The 16,712-nt window shown below is 48.0% G+C and overlaps 1 protein-coding gene and 1 long non-coding RNA gene across 5 annotated transcripts in view; one reads left to right on the top strand and one right to left on the bottom strand.

Moving 5' to 3' along the window:
• Window positions 1-159: 159 nt before the first annotated feature.
• On the bottom strand, window positions 160-10,372 carry ADPGK (ADP dependent glucokinase). 3 transcript variants are annotated; one of them, XR_008203837.1, is made up of 8 exons: window positions 10,093-10,371; window positions 6,489-6,714; window positions 5,471-5,533; window positions 4,727-4,847; window positions 4,038-4,234; window positions 3,310-3,408; window positions 1,370-2,543; window positions 160-717 (listed from the first exon to the last, which is right to left on the bottom strand). XR_008203837.1 is itself a non-coding variant. In XM_052672250.1 (7 exons), exons 1-7 carry the CDS (start codon window positions 10,296-10,298, stop codon window positions 1,992-1,994), a joined length of 1,461 nt encoding a protein of 486 aa, XP_052528210.1. In that variant the 5' UTR covers window positions 10,299-10,372; the 3' UTR covers window positions 160-1,991. The 3 variants fall into 3 exon arrangements, 2 of the variants coding, with proteins under 2 accessions (XP_052528210.1, XP_052528209.1); XM_052672250.1 differs by having other exon boundaries at window positions 160-2,540; window positions 10,093-10,372; XM_052672249.1 differs by having other exon boundaries at window positions 160-2,543.
• A 106-nt stretch (window positions 10,373-10,478) lies between these two features.
• LOC128075464 (uncharacterized) overlaps window positions 10,479-16,712 on the top strand; it is a 49,171-nt gene continuing 42,937 nt past the window's right edge. For both annotated transcript variants that reach the window (XR_008203841.1, XR_008203840.1), the window contains exons 1-2: window positions 10,479-11,147; window positions 11,600-11,721. This is a non-coding gene — a long non-coding RNA (uncharacterized LOC128075464). The remainder of the gene's footprint in view (window positions 11,148-11,599; window positions 11,722-16,712) is intronic.

The raw sequence follows: 16,712 nt of genomic DNA, 5'->3' as shown, positions 1-16,712 counted from the left end.
CCAGCGCTCGTGACAGCTGTGTGTATTTGGTTTGGTTTGCTTTCCTTTCCCGCTTGAGAATCCACGCTGCCTGGTTCAATGCCAGGGAAGCTGCTGGTGGTCCCAGGCAGCCATGATCAAAGGTTACACAACGCCCCTGCTGACGGCCTCAGACGTGCAGACGGTTGTCAGGAGACGTTTTTTATTTGTTATTTTTTTTTCCTGTAGGAAGACTAAACCAGAACTTGGAGTCCCGCGCTACAGTTTATAAATAATAACTTTTAAAAAGACACTGAAGAGAAAGGCGTCCAGTCTTGAGGAGATCCTGCACTGAGATACATACTGAGAGTCAGCGTGGGACACGCAGTGGGAAAACACAGCACTGACCGTTTCTCTCGTCTCACAGACGACTTTGCTCAGAGGGAGAGGAGCAGTTAAATAAATGCTGACAGATAACATTTTGCATGGCGTCCATAAAAGTTCAAGCAGCTGTCAATCTTTGTCCTTACAGAGCATTCACAATGGTGTTTTCCACCAGGAGGACATCACTAAATGCCATACAGCAGCCTTGCTGAAACAGGTCGCTCCAGCCTCGGTGATCCTGACTCTCCTGCTGCTCGGATGACCTACGATCCTGGTACAGCACAGGTTTGCACAGACACATTTAACTGTCACACTGAAAATATCCGTATGATAGCTATGGAAATAGGAACTGGAAGTGGCAGAGACAAAGCTATGCTGGAAAAGAGACAGAAAGAATACTGATGTTGTGCAATCAGTGATGGGCTGTTAGCAAAAGGTAAAAAATATAAATAACGTATTAAACAATACACAGATTAAACAAGGTTTCTAAACTAGCAAGGCCATGACACTATTCAATTCGACTGATAAGACACAGCTCTATTTTAATTTTTTTTTTAAATTTAAAAGGCTGTCCAGAGCAAAGACAGTGACCTCATCAAAGGAAAAAAAGCTCCTCCCGTCAGCCTTCCCTGCTAAACACTTAGAGCTTCTGAGGGCCCTTCCCTAATAAATCCATCTGAACAGAAGGCAGCAAAACTGTAGAAAACTGCACAGGAGTTCCCAACAAAAAATTAGTCTCCAGCACTCAACAGGTTGCTGTAAGCTGTACAGCACCCCACATAAGCAGCTGTTAGCAAAGGGAGCAAGCAGCGAGCCCCTGTGGCTGTGCTCTTGGGGTTTAGCACGTAGCAGACACAGGTAACGTTTTGCTGTTTACCCGACAAAAAAATAAAGCTGTCTCCCCAAATATAAACCCTGAATATCTTCACTTTCAGTTGCCCCAAGACTAAGTGCAGGCAACGAGTCGAATCCTGTCAGTCACAGAAAGAACAGATACCCAAAATAATTTAAACTGCCTTGAGCCCACCTGTGCACTGAAGGAGCAGGTACAGCGTGCATCACATTTTCGGGCTCTGGCTCCCTCCGCCGCAGGGGCACTGAGGTTGAGAGGTAATTTTGTCAGGAACAGATTTCATCAGCACACGGAGCGAGCGGAAGGTTTGCTCCTGCCACCCAGCCATGTGCTGTGAGGAGATAATGCAGGAGTTTTCTATTTTTATTTTATCATAAGCAAGACAGGGCTGAGCAGCGCTGTGCTCTCCCTGGGATCCATGGGGAGGAAGCTCTCAGGGCTGCCACATTTTCCAGCACTAGCAGACAAAGCCCAAGTGCAGTTACAAAGAGCAGATCTCCTCCAAATGTGGATTTTGATTGTGTCCCCCCCACATACTTAAGACAAAGAAAAGCCAATTTTCACATTAAATATGAAAACCTCTGCACTTAAACGTGAGGTGTTCTAGTCACTGCAAAGCGACTGGAATGTATCTGACTGTTTACACCTGGAATTGTTCTTTGGCTCTTCTGTTATACCCAGAAAACACACCGCACCCTGACTCTGTTCCTATATCAGCGCCGGCTGAAATCCTAGTGATAACAGCACGGTTCCTCAGACACCGTACAGTACTGGAGACAAAGGGGACCTCAGTCTTCTACTGAAGATTTATTTCTGAATATAGCAGTCCTTCAGCTGAGATAGCATCCCCGAGTCCCACGGTCCGCACGGGATCTTTGCACACCAGAACAGGCGTGAAATGGAAGGAGATGCCTTCTCTGTGCCAATGCACCACTGGCTCGTCTGGATTTAAGGATATTTTGGAAGGAGCCTCTATCTGGGAGGTGACAAACTCCAGAGGAGCTTTAAGAAAGACCCTGCTAGTATCGATGGTTTCAGTCGCGCAGGCCTGCGCCCCTGCCGCTCTGGCGCCGGCAGCCACGGCAGCCACCTGGTTGCCCCAGTGCCCGTCCACTGTGGCGAGGATGTGGTAGGCCAGCGTGTGGAAGTGGATCCGTGTGAGATCCGAGGCCCGGTCCGCAGTCTTCCCGTGCTCCTTCAGGATCCAGAAGAGGATGTCGCTGACGGCACCCACGTCGGGGACGCCGTTCCAGGAAGCCAGGGAGGCGTGGGGACCAGAGGCTGACTGCGTGAGGAAGAGCAGCTCCTGCTCGTTCAGACCGATGGAGTTCACCAGGGGAAAGACCTGCTAACAGCAACATGGGAACAGGATTTTTTCTCTCGGAGAGAGATGGGTTCTCATCCATTCTACAGAAGTGTGTTACAGTCTGCTGACTATTGTACATCTTGTGCAATTAATTTTCTAGACACACTTTAAGGAGCAATTGAGTATCAAATCCACACGAAACATTCCTAAGACTGGGACTGGAGCCTTTGTCAGCTTTGACAGTGGACCATCAGGACTGGCAAGAAGGAAGGACTGCAGGAAATTTAGTTTGTTGAAATTAAAACACTCAAATTTAAATAGAAATCTGCAATCCTGCTAAATCTAAACCAACTGATGGTACTTGTACCTGTGGAGTTGTGACATTCTCCTTGGTCATCTTTCCCTGATGGCCAAACATCTTCACCAGAGAGAACAGAGCCCATGCTATGTCTACACAGCAAGTTTGTTAATAAGCTCAGATCTGCAAAAAATGCTACTCCTTGGTGAAGGTGACCTGATAATCAACCAATGAAACTTGCAAGGAGACCATACTCTGTGAGCTGAAAAAAACAGATCTGTCCTCTGCTAAGCCCCAAGTCACTGCATTGAGCTGTTAACATCAGCAGAGAAAACCTGAAGTGTTCAGAATGCATCAGCTGGCATTAAACCCACGTTCTTAATTTTTCATCAAAGGGACTAAGAGAACTAATTTCCAGTTTTCCTTTCTCTGTTCATCCACCAGGCTGTACACTGTGATACTAAAGAAAAGGAAACCGATAAAAAGAGCACGTCCTCTCATTTTTGTTACCTGATGCACAATGTTGCTCATAAAGTCCTGATCAGTCATACTGGCCAGCTCCAGGTGTATAGGAATGTCAGTAGGAATGTCAGAGATGGAGGCTACCGCCTGCAGGGGCAAAGGCACAAACATCTAAAACACATTCCTGCTAAAGGGAATAAGAACGACTTCAAACAACTTGTGTTTTTCAGAGTTCCAGAGCTGAGCTGGGGGGTAGATTAGGTTATAGTCAGTTTTCCTGCAGTCTGTTTCAGAAACGTGAGATGTCTGAAACAGCCATAAAACAGTCGATGTTAGAAGAGGAAAAAGACTAGTGCATTGAGATGGGCACTCAGGTGTGAGACAGGCAACCTGGCACAGCTCCTTAGGGCTCAAAAGCGGATGTTGGCATTTGGGTTATCTAAGAGATAACACTTAAAGAAGTCTTGATTATAACCTTGATCATCTTAGCATGTGGAGCAGAAGAAGTGTAATCAGCCCCTATCCAGGCTCCAAGAACGATGTCAGTCTGCCCAGCCAGCCAGTCAGCACTAACAGAGAACTTCTTTTGCTGAAGACAACCCACGGAATCCAACAAGACTAGACTGTGCCATCCTTCCAGTTTGCATTCTTCTTGTAGCATGCAGAGACCTGAAGATGTGGCCTACTTACAACTTCAAGCCTGGGAAGCCAAAAGTTTGCTGAGGCGCATTTGTTGGAATGGAAGTTAAGGAGATGCTGGCGTTTAAGTGTCTTACCTCCATAAGACGTCTGTGCCGCACCTCCTTGCTCTGGCCTTCCATCATGTGCAGTCCTGAAAGTACCACGAGATCAGGCTGAAACTCCTCCAAGCTGGACACGAACACTTCCAGCATGTTGAGGGCCCCATTTGAGAGGTCATGGGAGAAGATAAAGCGGTTGGCGTTGGGTGCCTTCGCTTGTCCCCACTCTTCACCTGGGGTGGGACAAACATTCAGAAGAGAAGCAAATCAGACCAGGTATCCAGAGATTATTTTGGGGGACAGCCTGCTGGAATGTGGAGGCACGATTTCCCAACTAACAGCTACTGCCAGCCCAATTGTACCTCCATGTCTGCTTAGGATATCAACAAAGTGCAGAGTATGCTTCATTTCTGTAGGCTGTAGCATAGGAGAATACAGAACCAAAAGGATGGCAGCACAGTAGCATGAGACAGCATTTACAGTAACTGCATTACAAAGAAGTTTCAAAGGAATGCAAGATGTCTGTTTACCTACCACAGCTCCCTGCAGCACAAAGAATTACCAGATTAGCCCACTGACAGCTGCCAGCACTGATAACTTACAGGGGCCTTTTGGAATTAATTGATTCAAAAAACCCCACGACAACAAATCAACAAACTTTAAAACCAGGAATATCTTTGCGACGCCCAGGGTTCCCATCTAGCATTCAGCCTTTGGCAAGGTACCTGCTTGATACTCCAGGATAAGATGGAACTCATCTCTTTCCTGCATGGATTCAGGTGGCACAACCACGTTGTCATCTAGTAGCTCGTGGAGCTTGGGACCAACTGGGCCACAAAGGAGGATCTAGGAAACAAGAAAACCAATCAAGGATCCCCTGCCAGTATTTCAGTTCGTAGAAGTAGCCATCTTATTCTCTGAAAGCCACTCCGTGCATGCATCAGTCTCAGATTTGTTGATCTCAACAGCAGCTGACGAGTGAGACAGCTCTCATACAGGAAGATGTATTCCCTTCAGTGTTTGGTTGCTCACTTTACAGAAATCTTGACTTAAGCCAGCACAGCTTTAGAACCAAGCTCTGTTCACTTTCCCAACCTCACTGAGGTTCTTACACCAATCTCTTTCAAACAATGTGGTCTCCACACGACCACCTGAAAAAAGAAACTGGCTTCTACTAAAACAAGAGAGCAAAAATTGAGAGGATTAGGATGACACAAGGATTTGTATTTGTTTTATTAGAGGGAACGTGAAGACAAAAGCCAATAACTCAAAGGGAGCAATAAACTAGCAACCATTTCCTAGACAACAGATGTGAAATATTAAGAATTAAACAAGTCAGCTGTGCTTTTCAGTCTATAAGGCCAACGACGTGTTCCGCTGTACCCTAAGAAAATCTCCCAAATCTACAGGGATGTACTTTAAGCCTCATTAAAGATGAGCAAATAGCATGAAATTCTTGGAACACCTACCTTCAGGTCTGGATTTGCTGCAAGCTTCTGACCAATGAGAGCAGCATTGCCTCCAACGTAAAGCTGTAAAATACAAGGGCAGGTATGGGCACTGCCTTGCTCTGATAGCTTTACACATGCTTAGTCACCTGCAGAAGACTCAAGATTGTAGCATTTCAGCAAACATCCCAGCATGAGAGAATTCAGCAAAGCTCACTGGGGCTGATGGCAAAACAACTACAATTCTGCCAGATGTCAACAGATTTCATGTTCCCTTTTTTTTTAAACCTAAGTCTTTGTCCTCAGGTAAAGCACAACCCTCTAACGAATCAATTAATATGTAACAAACATTCCCTCTCATACCTCTGCAAGTTTTCAGGTTTGTTTGTTTGTTTAAATCAGCATAGCAAACTAGCAGTCATTTAAAAGTTGCAACAATATTTCATCCAGTTTGCAGGCAGGGTTAGAAGTGCTACCTGTGCCCACACAATGTGAGCAGAACTGTGGAAGCTGCTTCTGCATTTGGGACAAGGAGCTAACTGGTACCAAGTAGGTTCAGAAGATCCAGTGTAACCAGAGCAAAAGAACTTTGCTTCTGGGAAGGTAGGCTTCAGGTAAATTAATTCCTTCTTTTCATCATTACCTCATCTTCTAGGGACAATTTGAACCCTGCATTGAAGTGCTGAAGCTAACTGGAGTGTTCTTAACACTTAATCCATTTCCTTCCTTGCTTTCTGCCTCATTACAAGACTTTGGAGCCTCTTTGATATCATCAACCCCATCTGGCTCCCATGAAACATGAAAATATCTCCAGTAGAATTCATACAGAGCCATCTTGGATGGACATTTTGGTCTGAAGAATGCAAGCAAAGCACGGGCTATTCAAAGCCCTGCTACTCAGTGCAGAGTTCTGTTCTTAGCTATAGCATAGCTTCTTCCCCAAATGACTCGTGCTCTCCCTAGGCAGAACAGAAGTCATCAATGATGCAGAAGATAAGAAAGAAGCTTCTCAGACCTCATCTTCATGGGCAAGACGTACCTGTGCCCCAGGGTGCTGCGAGGCAGTCTGTGCTATGTGATGGAAGGACTCTGCGTCGCTGAAGAAGCGTTCGGCAGCCGCTCCTTTCTCCATGAAGTGAGTGAATGCTTCTCTCAGGTCCTGTCTGGAGTTCAGGACGTCATGATTCTTTCCCAACCCGGGTTTAAGACCAAGTGCCTCCAACAACTTCACGCCGGACAGAACCACGTCGACGCAGGCATTGACGCTGAAACAGAGAAGGAAAACACGTACTGGGAAACCACTGTGTGCTGGGGCGCTGGTGAGACAATACAGTGACATCACTTCCCAGCCAGCGAGGTCTGCTGCGAGTTCTGGCAGCCCTCAGGAAAAAACAACCAACCAAATGAGAAAAGCAAGAACACAGAGAAACGAGTTCCCCGCAGTTCTGAACTTCGGTGCTCTCCTCTTGACGTGTTTTAACTGTGCTCCAGCACAGGGCCGAGGAGATGGATCTCTGAAATTCCAGTGAATTGCAACAAGAAAGCATAAGCTGCTTATTTTCAGTGCTGGCTGTGTATGTTCTAATTTGTTTTACACCTCATTTGCTGTCCTAGGCTTGCTCAAAAAAGAGCAGGCACAATAATAACAGCATTTCTAAGTTTTAATTCCTAGAGCAAAGACATTTTTATTGTCTTAGTTCTGGATTAAGACCCGCAGGCAATTCAGAACTGTTAAAAAGAAAGCTGGAAGTATTTAAATCTACCCATCAACCTCTCAAATTTCAACTACCAACTAACAAAAAGCAGAACCACCTACATGACAGCCCATACCTGGACCAGCTCTGTTTACAAGAAGTGAGACACTTTTCAGTTGAAACACTTAAAGACCACAACTTCCAAAGCACCATCCTGAAGTTGCACAGATAGCCCACCTCCTCCTTGCAAACAGAAGAGTCCAGCACCAGTTGGGAAGTTATAAGAACTGACTTAGCAGACTTGGATGAAATCACACCTGTGGCACAAGCCTTCCAGTCCCCACCCCTTACAAACTACAGCGATTTAAGCACAGTGAATCGAATACAAAGAGAGCAGGAAAGTTTCTGGGCTGGAACCAGGTCCCCAGGAAACATCTAGCATGCATCACTAGTGTACTTCAGGGCAAGATTATGAGCACTTGTTCCTGTTCCTGGGTTTCAGAGAGACACTGATATAAGCAACATATTTACTAAGCTCACATGAGCAATTACTATAGCATTTTCTGGGGCCATGCAGCCCTGAGAGGAGAAGGCTCTGGAGACATGAAGTGGCCTTTCAGCATCTAAAGGGGCTGTAAGAAAGAAGAGCACAGACTCTTAGGCAGGGTCTGCTGTGACATGACAAGGGGAAATGGTTTCAAACTACAGGAGGGGAGATATTCGCTGGATGTAAGGAAGTTTTGCACGCTCAGGGCAGTGAGGCAGTGGCACAGGTTGCCCAGAGAGGCAGCGATGGCCCGTCCCTGCAGACACCAAGGTCAGGCTGGGGGCTCTGAGCACCAGATGTGCTGTGGGTGAGGGCGGTTGGACTGATGGCCACTAAGGGTCTCTTCCACCTCCAACGTGGAACCATTGAACCATTCTGTGGTTCTGGAACTGTTCTTAGCTGTGCTTTCCCCTACAATTCTGTGGTTCTGTTCCTCCATCCCATGCTTCCACAACAGGGATCCAAACGATCTGCAAAGCTTTCCCAATATCTCCAACCTACTCAGCATCTGTCCACAACACTCTTGAGTACCGCCGCCTGCTGCATGCCAGCTCAGAACACACAGCCATTCCTCCTCGTCAGTGACCTTTGATGCATGACTTGCTCCCAAGCACAGCAAGGCTGCATCGTACAGAATAAAGGACATGAAAAACCTCAAGGGTTTTCAGTGCAGGTTGTAACGCATATTAGAACAGAAATCCTCTGTGCTGTGCATCAGCTGATATGCTAAAGAGAGAAAAATCCCCTCGCCTTGCAGAGAAAAGCAAAGAAGCAATGAGCATCAGTGGCGTTTTAGCCACAGTCTCGCCGCAGAGAAAGGTCAGCAATCTCATGTTTTAATGATCATTAAAGACACGAGGGGACCTAAACCAAGTAACAGTTCTTTCAAGTGAGACGCTTCTAATCATCTTCCAGCTGTCTTCCCTCTCCCTGCTCTGCTAACACACTTCTTGCTTTCAATAAACTCCCCCAACAGCAGGAATGAGCTACTAATGAACTGCTTCTGCTGGTGAACTTTGAGGCCCTGGGTGTCTGGTGTGGGCATCTGTTTTATATATATATATATATATACATACACAATCAGTCCCTTTAAGGAAAAGAAGCAAGGAACAAACTGAAGTTAACTGTCTCTTCCAGTGAAGGTAGAAGGCATGAGACATTTGAAGAAAAACTACCTGCAACATATTCAGGGCAGAAAGTCTGCATCAACCATAACTCAAGAGCATGACAGACTGTAACACTGTATCAGCTGTGCATTCATTATGCTGAATAACTTCTTTCAACACTTGAAGGTTGAACCTCATGGTCAAAGACAAGTTATTCTGTCAAGTCCTTCTATTCAAAAGAAAGTGAGTCAAGTGCTACATATAATACCAAATTTAATGGTCAGATTTAAACCCTGCTTTTCAGATCGATGTGACATTCCTAAACTTTCCCCAACCCTCTTTCTTTGCAGGGTCAAAAGAGTGCTGGACTTCACCGGGCACACACAGGTGTTTTAATGCCCACTGCTCTTTCCTACCCCCTTCCTTCTCTCATTTCTTCCCTTTGATTCCACTCACAGAATCAAAGAACTGTAAGGGCTGGAAGGAACCTCAAGAGATCATTGAGTCCAACCCCTGCTAAAGCAGGTTGCACAGGTAGGCAGGCGTCCAGGCATGTCATAAGTATCTCCAAAGAAGGAGACTCCGCCACTTATCTGAGCAGGCTGTTCCAGTGCTCTGTCAACCTGACAATAAGTTCTTTCTTGTGTTAGTATGGAATTTCCTGTGTTTAACTTTGTGCCCCCTTGTCCTGTTGTTGCACACCACCAAAAAGAGCCCGGCCCTACTTGCCTTCTGCCCTTCAGCCTTCTCCAGGCAGAGCAGCCCCAGGTCTCTCAGCCTTTCCTCACACAGGAGATGCTCCAGGCCCCCACGCATCTCTATGGCCCACAGCTACACTTTCTAGAAGATCTCTGCATTTTTGTAACTGAGGAGCCCAGAACCGGACTCAGCACTGCAGATGCGGCCTCAGCAGGGCAGAGCACAGGGCAGATCGCCTCCCTCGACCTGCTGTCACGTTCTTATCGCTTATCACTCAGGTAACACCGCTCTTCTCCCCACCTCTAACTTTGCTGGAAGGCCTCGCTCTGTCCAACCAGCCCCTTCACACCCATCAGCGCCGCCAGCCATCCCCAGGTCACCGTGTCAGCACACGAAACCATTTCACACACAGCGAAGCGAGGCGAGGCGTCCCGAGGCACAGCGCACAGCCCGCCCCGCCGAGCGGCCCTCAGCGGGCAGCAGCCTCATCCTATCCCATCCCATCCCATCCCGTCCCGTCCCGCTCCACTCAGCGCTGTGCCACGCCTGCCGCTGGAGGCCCGCGCACGCACGGCGCCCTACACGACGGCGACCTACCCGACGGCGACGCGCCCCCAGCCCCGCGCCGGGCGGACGATGGCCGCCTGCCAGGCCGCTACCATGCGGCTCTCCAGGGAGCCGGCGCGGCTCAGCCCGCCCAGCAGAGAGGCGGAGAGGTGCTGTAGGATGGAGGGGGGACCAAGTAGGCAAAGGTAGCCCAGCGCCAGGGCCAGCAGGCCCACGCACGCAGATCGCTGCCACATCGCGCGGCCCTTCCCCCGCCACGTCTGAGGGGGGAGGAAGGCGGGAGGGATGGACGCGGGGGCCCTCCTTACGCCGCCTCCGTGTCGCCCCGCCCCCTCCGGGCCCCGTCTGTCGTAAAGCCGCTTCGGGAATCGGGGCGGGCTCTACGCGAAACGCGCAGCTGCTCCCTCCCTGCGCCGTTTGCGTACCGCGGCGAGGTGCGGCTGCGCTGCGGGCGTAGCTGAGCTACGGGAATCAGGGGGGAGCGCGAGCGCTGCGGTGCTTCGTGAGGGGAAATGGCGGGAGGAGCGGCTCCCTCACGACCGTCGGGGCTTCGGGGTGTCCTGGGGCCCGAGGGAGCCCGACCCCCGCCCAGGGAGCGTGAGTGCCGTGGTGTGGAGACCGAGGAGCGTCCAGGGAGCGCTGTCCCGGCGCCTCCATCAGGGCTCGGTCCTCACAGGATGGAGCTGCGCTCGTTTTCGCCTCCCTCAGGCCGCCCTTTCTCCTCCGTCCGTCGCTGCCCTCCACCTGTATGGGCTCACGGGCCGTATTTCTGCTCCGTGTTCTTCAGCCTTTTCCTCAGTAACGCAGCTCACGATCTCAGCCCCCAGCCCCGGCTCTGCCCGAGCTCCGCACGGACCGCTGCCCGCCTTGGAAGCGGGGCTGTGAGGGGAGCCGGGCTGCTGGAGCGGCAGGAGCGTCAGCTGTGAGCCTGCGACGAAACGTGCGGGAGTTTGACAGCTGCGTTGGCTGAGGGCTGATAATTCCCTCACTCAGCTCCGTGTTGTGAATGGCTGTCACTTTCTCGAACTCTGACAAAACAAACAGTAAAGGAGATGGAGCGGCAGAAGGCTTTTGGGGTTCTTTCGGTAGGACTTTCCATTTAACTAGTTTACCCTTTTTCCCTTTGGCCCTTTTCCTGCTGCTGTATGCATCTTGCTGCCGTGCCCCTGGGCTCCCCAGGTGCAGCGCTTGGTTAATGCTGTGCTGCTGGAGGACACAGCCAACACCACAGGAGCCCCTAGCTGCTCAGTGCAATCAGGTCTTCACCTGTGGGAGCCTGTGTATTTATAGCCTTGTCGCAGAACATCATAATTAGAGTGCCCATAAGGCACCTGCAGTGCTGACACAGCTCAGGGACTCCGTGATCAGTGCTGTGCCACCAGAGGGTTGGACAGTGAGCAGATAACCCATCCAGTAGTGTAGTATGTCAGGGAATTAGCCTTGATTCCAATTTGGGGTGATTAGTTTTTCATCTGATGCTAATGCTGTGTTCTGTATTGCTGCTCTGAAGACTCAAGTTGTCTTTTTTTATTCCCAGAACAGGTCCAGTTTCCACATTAAACCTGCCTGGGAGGAACCACTGCTACTCGGTCTCCGCAAACTGCTGATATTCTGGCTCCGTGACCAGTGTTGTTAGTGAACTTGAAAGAGGCTGCAAAGGTAATTGAAAGATCTGTTTTATGATCTTGACTCCTGCAAGACAGCAAGAAGAAAAGTTCCCTTACTGAACCTGTTCAGTCACAGAGCTAACAAGCAGTTTTGATGCATACTTGTTTTAACCTAGTGCAGATCTAGATTTGCCTGGAAAAGGTAATTTAGAGGTGAAACTGTCAGCTCCCAACCAAAATGCAGCACCCTATGTCTTGTCCCTCGAGCTGCCCACCATCCCACAAACTTCAATTAGAGGTGATGGGGAGGGGCGCAGGGCTGCTGGATTCATGCAGTGACACAGAATTAGGTAGAAAAGTATTAATTAAATTCCTGTTTAATTATCTCTCATTTAGGTCTGTGTATTATTTTAAAGGTGTGACAGAATGATTTTAAGAACTTTTGCTGGAATACTTCCTAATACAGGAAGAGTTGGGAGATTTCAAAACAGAGTTAAAATGTCACCTCTACAGTTATTCTGCATTTCTTCTTCCTGGTTATATGAAGTCCTTTGTGTAAGAATTCCTTTTCTTGACACAGTTTTGTGGTATGAGCTGCTTGTGACTTGGAGGGGGTGTACAACAAAGGCAGTTTTAATCAGTTTTCAGTTACTGGAAACTGAATTTGTTCCCTTTAGCAAAAGGAAGAAAAAAAAGAAAGTGAGGAGGGGGGAACTGTCTGCAGGAGGCAGACAAACAAGCAGGCAAATGCTTCTTTTGAAAATTAGCTATGGAGAGTTGCACACGGAGCATGTGCTCTCAGCAGCCACTCAGTGCTCACAAACCTTTATGCATGAGCTTCTTAATGACCTTACTGAGTTTGCTTTTCTGATCACAGGCTCAGTTTTGAGACATGGGGGTTTGCCAGAATCCTATTAGGCAGGAAGTGAGAGGAAAGGGGATGAGGATAGGCAAGCAGAGGAATAACAGGGAGGGGCGAAAGCCAGAGCTTTGGGTTCCCAAAGGAACCGTGGAGAAGTGTTTTTTGTAGCTTGAACTCACAAGCAATTGTTTTTACTCCTTATTAAGTTGAATTTACATATTTAAATAGAGTCATTCCTTTTGACCTATTTTGGCCAGTTTAAACTGTAGGCGTGCGCACAATGCGGGAAGGAGTTTTTCTCAAACGATGAATTCCTTTATTGTTGGTGGGATCGGTCATGCATATCTTTAGTGCCTGGGATTGAATCTTTAGCTGCACCTAATAAACATTAGGTAGTGCTCAAGGCAGGATTTGCATTGCAGATGGCTGCAGTGCTGTTGCCTCCTGTGGCAGCCAGCACTCCCATCGCATTACTGCGTCTCTGCGCTCCCTTGGCTTCCTGAAGTCTATTATTCAGGTGTTGTCTGCGTGTTCTCTGAGATCAAGCCTTCCCCTGAAATCCCACACCCTCCTCTCTTTGATTGCAGGCCTTGTTTAATCCAAGTTTGAAACTCATTAGAGCAGCAATCTGTCCAAACTCATGGAATTACTGTGGATGTTTCTGATGCTTGACCTGTGACATTTAGTGGGAGCCAGTAACAGAGTACATGAGCACGATTGCTTGCTGCTAGAGGAGTGGGAAAAAGTGGAAAATAGGCTTTTTGGGTGGGTCCTAGTAGTGGCCTGGAAAATTCAGAAGAAAGTTTGCACTGAGCCACGCAGATGAGCAGAGGAACTCCAATTAAAATACAGACTCTGTGCTATGCTCAGAAATTGGGCAGCATTCCCCATCTCAGCTCTGCCAGCATATTTCAGTCCTGGACTTGAGCACCCACTGCTTCTCTGCTCCATAACACACGCTCAGCTTGGCCGCCGCATCTCGATCTTGATCTGTAACACCTCCCGCTGTTCCAATTCTGGGGCCTTTTTGAGCAGAAAATACCATCTCTCTCCTAAATTGTGCCAGATTGCTTGGTTTTGGCCACAGAACTAATTTTCACTTGTCACCTAACGGGTACCTAGAGACTTTCATCTAGCAATGTCAGTGCCAGAGGAAAAAGAACATGAGAATACCCAGCCCCCTGCTAAGTCCCCTAATTATATAGTGATGTGTTAATAACAAACACGCTTTCATGTCTTGGCAGTTGCAAAACACTCATCAGTAGTGCAGTGCTTCAGAACTAGAGTCGCACAGGAAAGATGCAAGTCCCCATTTAAATTACTTAATTAGGACAAGCATTGTCTGTATCCAGGATTAGAGTTTGGAAGAAATGCTAGTGTGAAGCTGTCAGATGCCAGTTGTTTGGGTGTTCTGCAGAATCTGAGCCACCACATAAGAGCCTCGCTGTTGCAGAAGCAATCTTTCTGTGCAGAGAATTTTTCTTCCCGCTCTGCCTCATGATTATAAATCTGTCTGATTTGGAGGCCTCGCCATCTTTTTTTTGAACTCAGCAGTGGGGGGTGGAACGGCTTCCATCTTGGCTGATGCATCAGGGCTGGAGCTGGGAACATCCAGATCCAAAATGATGTGCTGCTTTCAGTTTGAGCCAAATTGCTGGGATTTGCAGTGCTGATTGCTCACACCCTGTGGTGACGAGCCTGCTTTCCAGCAGAAGGCCCTAGAGCTGGAGCAAGAGTGAACCACCAAGAGTGCTGGTGAATACCCTGAGCAATTTGAGTTCTTGGCAGTGGCAGCCTGTGCGCACGAAGTATTGCCCTGTTACTGGAGGAAATGATTCAGATCATCAGAAATTGAGGGGGTCTTGACCCTTCATCAGAAGAAAATGGGTTCTTCTGACCCATCCTTGATAGGAAACCTATCAAGGAATATGTGAGAAAAAATTGATTTGAGGAAGTCTTGATTGCAGGTATGAGACAACCAGGGGATCAGGTCCAGCCTGCACAGGTTCATGAAAGGCAGCTGCTGCTTGGCCGATTGCTCATTGCCTTCTGTGACCAGGTGTCCTACCTGGTGAAGGAGGGAAAGGCTGTAGATGTAATCTACCTAGATTTCAGGAAAACCTGAAATGGGGGGTGGGCTGATGACTGGACTAGATGATCCTAGGCTGTTCCTGCACTAATGGTTCTTGTTCTGGTGAGACTGCAGCAGCACCAACTGGAAAAGGGTCTTCTGGAAGTAAGGGGGAAGTTAGGAAACCTGGAAAGTGTTAGCATGTGGGATGATAGCTTAGGGGAAAGTAGAGAAGGCTAGTCAATTAGAACAGCAAAAAGAAGGGGAGTCAGGTGGGAGAGGTTTCCTTTTCAAAGGTGGACAGATGTGAATGATGAGCGTGTCGTGTTAGCTTCTGAGTGTGAAATTGAGCTGAGTCTGAAGTCCCTACTTGTAAATGCAGTCCGTGTGCTGGCTTTGCTTTGGGGCCTGGCATCAGCTGCTTGCCCTGCCTGGCAGGGCTTCGGCCCCCTCCCTGCAGCAGATCTGGCTGCGAGCAGGGCTGCCAGTTGTTGAGAGCTGCAGAACAACAGGCCAGCTAAACACCTCTTTATCTGACAGGTTTAGCTCTGTAAACAGTCCTGCAAGATCTGGGTGCTGACATTGTATAATGATCCGGAAGAAAGGATGGATCTACTTCTGATATGAGCAGGATAAAGCAATGCTTTAAGTGCTTTCTTCTATTCCAACTTCTTCGGCAAGGTAAAAGATGAATGACAGATGCCCAATCTTATCTTGGGAAAGGATATCTGAAAACAAAGCTCATGAAATATTCTTCAGTCCACTAGATCCATCCAATTTACATAGCAACTGGGGAGCATTGTGTGGATTGTATCTCATTAAGCATACTTTGCATTCTTTATTATATACACTACAAACTCTGTTCCTGTCATGTTGGTGTCACTGAGAGTGAGTTGGTTTTAAAGGTTTGGTGGCTCTCTAGCATTGCAGCAGTGAGGGCACAGACTGCTGCTAAACAATGTTATCAGCACGTACCTCTACCAGATGGGAGTAGCACCACCCCATCAGCAGAATTATACGTCTCAAATGGATCGCTTGCTTCTGTTACCATTCAAGAAAATTCCTAAAAATTGGATCTCTGTGATGCCTTTCATTTGCAACCTTTTAGGCTTTAATTTAAGCTCTCGCTGTGGTGGAGGACTGTGGAGAAGGCTGTAGGCACACCTGGATAGACTAGAACAGAGGAACCAAGCGTTTGCTGTCCTTAGTTCTGCTTACTTGCAGAGCTGTACACGAGGCCGTGCTGAGGTTGCTTTGCCAATGGGTAGGGCACACTTGGGTCACACTTCTGTGAGCATAAGTGAGAGAAGAGGCACGATCTGTAGCTGAGAGCCGTGCAGTTTTACCAGCAAAGTGTGTCTTCTAATCACAGCTGTGGTAGAATTGCATTGGGTAAAGTGTGGCACAGGCTGTGCTGCAGCTCAAGAGACAGGAGGGCTGCAGCAGAGTGGCTCTGCGTTCTGACGGGCGGGCGATGTGCTGACTGATGCAGTGTGCCTTCTGTGCTGTTCTGAGCTAGGCACAGTCTAGCACTCAAACTGAAGCCCCGATTCGGTTTTGCAATAAATTTGTGTATTGCTCTACTGAGAGGCAGCTGTTGGAAAACTTCACCAGCGAGACTGCCAACACTATTTGTATATTTCATTGTAAACTACTCTTATGATCCCCGTGCCATATATATTAACCGACACAGCTCACAAACAGTGGTGTCTAGCAAAACTGTCTTCTGCAGGTCTGTCTGCAGAGGTTTTAGCAACAGCATACTTGCTTTAACGAAGTTGTGGTGGTATTTTCCTTCTGCATAAGGTGTGGAGGGTGTGTAAGGGTATAAGGTGGTCCAATGATAGTGATTGTCTGTGAAAACTGATTGGTCTTAATTGGCAGAGGAGGGCAACTACTTCTGCTCTGCTAATCAGCAGAGGAGGGCAGGCAACACATGGAGAAGTTGAAGCTTCTCCAGAAGAAACGTGGCTGAGTAAAGTGATGTGCATGTGAAACACTCAGAAAATGTTCTATGAAACAAAAAGGAGGCAGAGGAGAAAAAGGGAGGTGAGACTGATTATATGGGGAGTGGGTTGAACAAATTTCAAAGCAAGTAGTTTCTTATGCA

Source organism: Tympanuchus pallidicinctus, unplaced genomic scaffold (genome assembly GCF_026119805.1).
Source record: "Tympanuchus pallidicinctus isolate F22 unplaced genomic scaffold, pur_lepc_1.0 scaffold12, whole genome shotgun sequence".
Classification (NCBI taxonomy): Eukaryota; Metazoa; Chordata; class Aves; order Galliformes; family Phasianidae; genus Tympanuchus; species Tympanuchus pallidicinctus.
Note: the sequence above shows the minus strand (reverse complement) of the source record. Positions and strands in the feature narration are given on the sequence as shown.

Excerpts from the sequence above, each read along its gene's own strand:
- ADPGK (XM_052672249.1), bottom strand. The coding sequence starts at position 10,298 with ATGTGGCAGCGATCTGCGTGCGTGGGCCTGCTGGCCCTGGCGCTGGGC. Across the intron at positions 5,534-6,488 it reads CGCAGCACCCTGGGGCACAG|CTTTACGTTGGAGGCAATGC; the intron begins GTACGTCTTGCC and ends TGTATTTTACAG. Across the intron at positions 2,544-3,309 it reads TGAGCAACATTGTGCATCAG|CAGGTCTTTCCCCTGGTGAA; the intron begins GTAACAAAAATG and ends TGTTGCTGTTAG.